At 39.3% G+C, this 6,747-nt stretch overlaps 1 protein-coding gene across 1 annotated transcript; it reads right to left on the bottom strand.

Annotated features, from left to right (window-relative positions):
- Positions 1-2,817: 2,817 nt before the first annotated feature.
- On the bottom strand, positions 2,818-3,798 carry LOC102008214 (putative olfactory receptor 52P1). Its single transcript, XM_005380500.1, has one exon. It carries the CDS (start codon positions 3,781-3,783, stop codon positions 2,818-2,820), a length of 966 nt encoding a protein of 321 aa, XP_005380557.1. The 5' UTR covers positions 3,784-3,798.
- Between the last annotated feature and the right edge of the window lie 2,949 nt (positions 3,799-6,747).

Raw genomic sequence — 6,747 nt, 5'->3', positions numbered from 1 at the left:
AAGGAATAGAAATATCTTTTAAAAATAATGGATCCAGGTGTACAGATAATAGCAGCAATCTATATCTTTATATCTATTTTTTCCTTTTGTTTCTGTATTGATGTCAGTTACAGATAGGGTCTTTCTAATTAACAACAAAATATACAACACATCTCTAGATTTATATACTGTCAGCCAAGCAGCACCAGTTACAAAGATCCTTGACCGTCAATATTTGCATGATAAGAACAAACATGCAGGCCACCACTTAAATCATGGATTCCTCCCTGTTCCAATTTCAAAAGTCAATAGAGGAGCCGGGCATAGTGGCACATGCCTGTAATCACAGCACTTGGGAGACTGAGGCAGGAGGATCGTTGCAAGTTTGAGACCGGCCTGGGCTACAAAGTGAGCTCAAGGCCAGATTGAACTGCATAGTGAGATCCTGTCTCAAAAAGGCCAAAAAAAAAAGAATGAAACCATTTCAGACATACAAGAATTGCGAGGTTTTTGTGCAATCCCAGAAACCACAGTGGAAAGACTTTGGAGAAGCAGGCCGTAGCAAGTAATACAGCATGGTGTAAGGTGGTGAGAAATGGTTACTAGTGACGAATGACAAAAGTTTCACCAGAACCTTCAGCTTCTGGTTGAAGCCAGAATGTAGAAAGTATAGCATAGAGAACAAATAGGAGTCAATAAAGCAAAAAGAATTAGTGCCAAAAGCATTTTCCATAACTTCACATCAAAAAGAAAGATGACTGAGGTCAAGGGAAATTTTTTATTAGGAGGTAAAAGTGCCAGTGCCAGACAGGTTGTGAAGACAAGAGAGAGAAGTGCCTTCAGCAAAAGCACATTTTTAGAAACTTTCTTGAGAAAAAAGAAAGAAATTAGTAATACATCAATGTAGCTTGATGTCAAAATTTTGTGTGAAGACTTGGGTATATGATACTTTACTTCTAGTCATTTCTTTTATCCCTATGGAAGAGAAATTGATGTAACATTTGTAGTATAAGGAAGTGTAAATGTGATAAAAACTTATAGAAGGAAACCAAGTATGGTAAAAGCTTATTATTATAGCCATGAAACAGGTGAAAGCACAGACATCTAACACTGAGATCCCAGTTAAAGTGAGGAAGCATAGACAAGTACTGCTTCTTAGCTCATGTGTGTAGGCTTTTGTTTCAGAGCTGCTCTGCGCTCTGGAGTACAGTAAACCATGACACAGAAGACAGGATTGTTCCAGGGTTGGGGTTGTAGGCTGTTGATCTTGCAAGATGGTCAATTTGGAAAATAGAAAACTAAGTCAGTGTTGGGCATGGTGGCATATGCCTGTAATGCCAGCACTTGGGAGGCTGAGGCAGGAGGATCATTTCGAGTTCAAGACCAGCCTGAACTGCATAGCAAGATTCTGTCTCAAAAAGACAAAAAAAAAAAAGAAAAAGAAAAAGAAAAGAAAACTAATTCAGTTGCAGAACTGTAGTACTTAGACTTATATATAATTCTTTCAAAGTTATTAAGAATATGTCAAATTAGAAGATTAAGAAGAAAAATTAAAACCAGCATCAGTCCATATATTGAAGATCTTTCTGTGGAACAGTAGAATGGTTATCCTTTCTTTGAGAAATAGAGGGCGGCCAGCATATTTTATTAAATTATAATATATGTAAACCATTTATTTATGGAGCTACCTCCCACTGATATGAATGGGCAAACATGCTTGAAAACTGCTTTCCAGGGAGTGATTTTCAAGTCATTTAGACTTAGATCAGTTTTTTAGAGGCCGATCATAGGAACATGTATGAGGTTCAGATCCCATGTTTGCAAATGAAGAGCTATTCCTGATCTCTTTCATACTTCCATCCACAGGAGTCCTGTCCCTTTATACTAAAGTATTCTAGTCTTCAAGCTCTTGTTTTGCTGCTAAGTAATATTGTGAGTACTGCTGAATTTCTTCACTCTTGTCTTGAAGTATTGATAGAGACATAAAGGACTTATACAAAAGCATAAATAAACTCCTTGTGGTTATAAATTAACTCTAGCTTTATTGTCCTATCTTCTAATGCTTGCATATGGTAAGATAGCAACAAAGAAAAGGATAAAATTAGAAATTCATGCTGGTGGTGGTAGAAGGGGCCAGGGAGGGAGGGATCCCATGGTTCTGCAGAGCATCCATTAAACTGGAGCAAGGCAGAGTCTGTTTTCAAGGTCTTCCTGTGTTTATCCTTTTTTGGGTGGAAAAGAAGAATGCTAAACCTCCTTGTTCTTCTTATTATTCTTGGAAATAATCTAGAAGATTCTTCAGAGGACATTATTCCCTTATTAAAATCTCTTTCCAGTCTCAAATACTGAGGATTTCTTTTTTTTTTTTTTAAAGAGGAAAGTAATAAACAATGAAATTGAGTTTTGATACAGGTTAGTAAGACAGTTGCAATTGTTGATACTTTGCATATTATTGTCTGCATATTAGTTAATCAGAGTACAAGCTAATGGCATGATATCATGTCTAAACAATATTAGCACAAAGCATTCTTTTCAAGGAACTAAGAGGAGCTAGCTATATAACTATCTTATGTATATTTTTTTCTTTTCTCCTTTCTTCCTTTTCCCTTTCACACATTGCAGCTTGTCTTTTCTTTTGTAGCTTTTTCTCAGTTCACAATATCTATTGTACATTTCAGGTTCTATTTTCTTGTTCAATTTCTCACACTAGGGAGACAACATGGTGTTTACACGTGCAGGTCAGATTTATTTCATATGTGAGTATGGTCTCGAGCAGCGTCCATTTACCTTTAAAGGTCTCCAGCTGTTTTTGATGATGTGCTGTTGTATACTCCAGAATCACTCAAATGCCTTTGGCCCGGATCCTTGTTTCCTCTGGAACACCCTCACAACCCTTTCTCGAGTCTCCTTGGTCTTAACTCCGTAAACCACAGGATTCAGAGCAGGTGGGAAGAGAAGATACACATTGGCCAAAAGAATATGAATATGGAGTGGAACATGGTGGCCAAAGCAGCCTGTGAAAAAAGAGAAGAGAGCTGGTGTGTAAGGGATGAGGATGACACAGACATGGGAGCCACACGTCCCTAAAGCCTTGGACAGAGCTTCACGGGATGAGAGACGAAGGACAGCTTGAGCAATGAGGGCGTAGGACAGACGAATGCAGAACAAGTCGACCCCAATGACCAGCAGTGCCGCCCTCGGCCCACACACGCGGTTAGGCCTAGTGTCCCCACCGGCCAGTTTCACCACTGCCACGTGCTCACAGTACGTGTGTGGGATCCCATGGCTTTGACAGACGCTCAAACGCCCAATGAGGAATGGACACGGGAGCATCAGCAGGGAGCCTCGCTCCATCGCTACCACCCCGATGCGGGCAATGATGGCGTCAGAGAGGACAGTGGCGTATCGCAGTGGGTGGCAAACGGCCACGTAGCGATCAAAGGCCATGGCTAACAGCACGGTGGACTCCATCATGCAGAAGGCGTGAATGAAGAACATCTGTGCCAGGCACGTGGAAGCAGAGATATGTCCAGCTCCACACCAGCGGATGGCCAGTAGCTTGGGCACTGTCGATACGGACGCAGCCAAATCGATGGTCGAGAGCATGCATAGGAAAAGGTACACAGGCTTGTGCAGGGCAGGTTCAGTAGCAACAACAACCACGATGGTTAGGTTGCCCACAACTGTGGCTGTACCCAGGCAGCACACAGGGAGGGAGAGCCATGGGTGGAATTGTCCCGGACCCGGAATGCCCAGAAGAAAGAAGACAGACGGACTCATGTTGGTGTGATTAGGAGACTCCATGGTCTTGCTGAGAGTGCTGGACGTCTCTCGTTAGAAACCCCTGCACAAAATCACCTTGCCTGAGGAGTGTGAAGGAGACCACAGTAACTACGGAATGCTTGGCAAGCTTCATCATTATAACAGCATTCATTATAATATGAATACCCAGAGTTAAGGGAATGAGGTGGGTTAATACTTGTAAAAAGCTTTGCATTGTGCCTGATGTAACACTTGTTCAGTAAATAACTATGAGGAAAAGCTCAAATACGCATTGAAATGAACTAGGATTATCTCCTAGCTAAGGGCTCTCTGGAAAAAAAGAGATACACTCTATTTTTCTCCTCAGGAACACACTGGAATATTCACACATTTTTACGAAATATGGAAGAGATTAGGTGGAACCATTAGTGTAGAGCATAAATTACAAACATGGTTCACCGGATAAAGCTGGACATCATTTTTCATGTCCTATAATTTAGAATAGGTTCTGACTAAAGAACTTAGTGACTGTTTTTTATTTTTACTTTATTATTTTTTATTTCAATTTTATTATTTTTATTGTAATGTCACCCACCTAGCTTATACTCTTTTCATTAGTCAACAGATATTTTCACATATACCTGGTCACTTTCATCTAAAAACTTCATAAGATGTTGCACCTGACCTTACACAACTACCCCATTTCCTTCCCCCAATATATTGAAGTTAAACCTTTTTAGACTTCATTCTATTTCTGAAACAGAAAATTTCAATCTTTTCCTCTCCACTCCTCTGCCAATCCTTTATGCATATTATATCTACAGTGCTTGGTGGTTTTAAAGAGTACATATAATCAAATGCTTCCCCTCATCCCTCCATAAAGGCAAGAAGTGATTTTATGAGATTACATCCACTTGCACCTACACAGTAATGCCGAATCTCTCTTCATGGAAAAATCTCGTACTCTTATTTATTTTATGTTTGTCAGACTGTTATCTTCTGAGGGGACAAAATCCACAGTAAGGGTATGCTTAAACTAAAAGGAGTTACACAGAACATGGGGTGCAATGGTTAGGGGAAGACCCAGAAGAGTCATCATTAGGATGTAAGCTTAAAATCATTTCAGCTGGGAGTCTTCAAAATACGAATGAGAGCATCCCTGCTTGGAAGTTTGTATTCATTTATTTAAACAGGAATATTTACCACGTACATAGCCAGCCCTATTATAGAAGCTATTCATGAATCATAATGCAAAGATAATGTAAAGGTCAGTATAAAAGGACTTGGGAATGTACAGAGCTCTGACTTTGCCACAACTCTTCCTTATTTTTAATGTGTACATGGGAAAAGGAAGAAGGGATAAACTCTCCTGTCCCTTAATGGACTGGCTACTTGATGTCTGTAGCTACTAGAAGAATAAATCCAGAGAACAGGCTTGCTTATTGGGCACAAAAACGTTCTTTCATTGCCATGTAAGAGGCTTTAAGAGGCTAAACGATACCAGAAAGCCCATATATGTCGGTAAGTAAGATGAGCTATTCATCATTACTGTTGTTATTTCCACAGACGTAGGAACTAACAAAAGAAATGGAGCTTGGTGGCAGTCATAGCTCAGAGTCAGGAAACCATACAACCTTCAGAGAAGAGAGGGATCTGTGTAATTCTTAAAGAACTTGCACATGGAGGATCTCGAAGACTCTGTTCTGTGAGCTTGTACCTGGGAGTGCAGAGTGGTATACATTTAAATTTTCAGTTCATCTGAGTTGGGGATTTATTTTTCTTAAGAAGAAACAAGGTAAGATATAAGTTTTGACTGTACTTCTACTGATGTGACTTGCACTTTTTGGACCTCTGATTGCATTGAGGCAAGAGTGTACCACACCTCACACTTGCCTTCCCATATTCTTTGAGGAGACATGACATTTCAGAGGCATAGAATCTCTGAGAACACAGAAGGTGATCAATACATTTCATGTCCTATTACTCTCATCTTCATTTTAATGAGAAAATAATCTCTTATTCAATACAAAATCTTTTTTTCTTTTCTCTTTAAAATGAAAAACAAAATTTATATGTATATACAAGGATAGCTGGGATAGGTGTATTGCTGATGTCTATGCTTTATTGAAAGGAGCAGTCAATGCTTAAAATTTTCTTTTTTCCAGGCTGGGGATTTAGCTCAGTGACAGAGCGCCTGCCTGGCAAGTGCAAAGTCATGAGTTCGATTCCTGGTGCTGGAGAAAAACCAAAAAACAAAAAAAAAAAAATTTTTTTTTTCTTTTTTCTTGAGCAATTTTGCATGCTTGAATCTGGTAATCAGAATGACTGATCTGAAAACAACAATATGCAGTATAAGAACCATTGCTGAACTCCTACCATCTTGTAAGGTGAAGCTCTGTATCATTTCCAATTTTTTTAAATATCTATTACTGTCCTTGATTGTTTCATCAATCTTACATTCTTAAGTCTGGTGGACTGAGCAACTTCATTGAAGATGCCAGCATGTAATGTAGCAATGGTTCTAAATTCCTGTCATTTTGTTTTGAAGTCATGTATGGTTTTTGTGCTATTTTGATTTTGTCTTCATTGTTGTTTTGTTAGTTTTTTAAATCTTTAAAATAAAAAAATCCTACTTGTAGTTTCTTAACCAACTAGAATCTAGTCTTAGCTTTTTAATACACATAATGAGTAGTTTATATTGAGTGTACTTTGTTCCACTGTAGGGCAAACTTCTTTAATTTTTCTCCTGTAGGTCCCTTAGAATCATTTGACAATCATTAGAGATTGGAAAGGCCCTGCCCTGGCTGCTTGCAGTCAAACTAGATGCACTCAATTGTGCTTCTCATGATGAGGCTTTGTTACCTGGGTTGATGTGGGTCTCTCTTCAACACAGATGAACGATCTGGGGTTAGAATGCACCAGCAGAGAGACCCGCACTCACTGCGTTTTTTCCCACCACTTGGTCTATGTACATTTCTCTGGTGTTCAGAAAGTAGAACTGCTCAC

Source organism: Chinchilla lanigera, unplaced genomic scaffold, assembly GCF_000276665.1.
Source record: "Chinchilla lanigera isolate Chin_1 unplaced genomic scaffold, ChiLan1.0 scaffold00013, whole genome shotgun sequence".
In the NCBI taxonomy this organism is placed as follows: domain Eukaryota; kingdom Metazoa; phylum Chordata; class Mammalia; order Rodentia; family Chinchillidae; genus Chinchilla; species Chinchilla lanigera.
The sequence above is the reverse complement of the archived record's forward strand: the minus strand, read 5'-3'. Positions and strand labels throughout refer to the sequence as shown.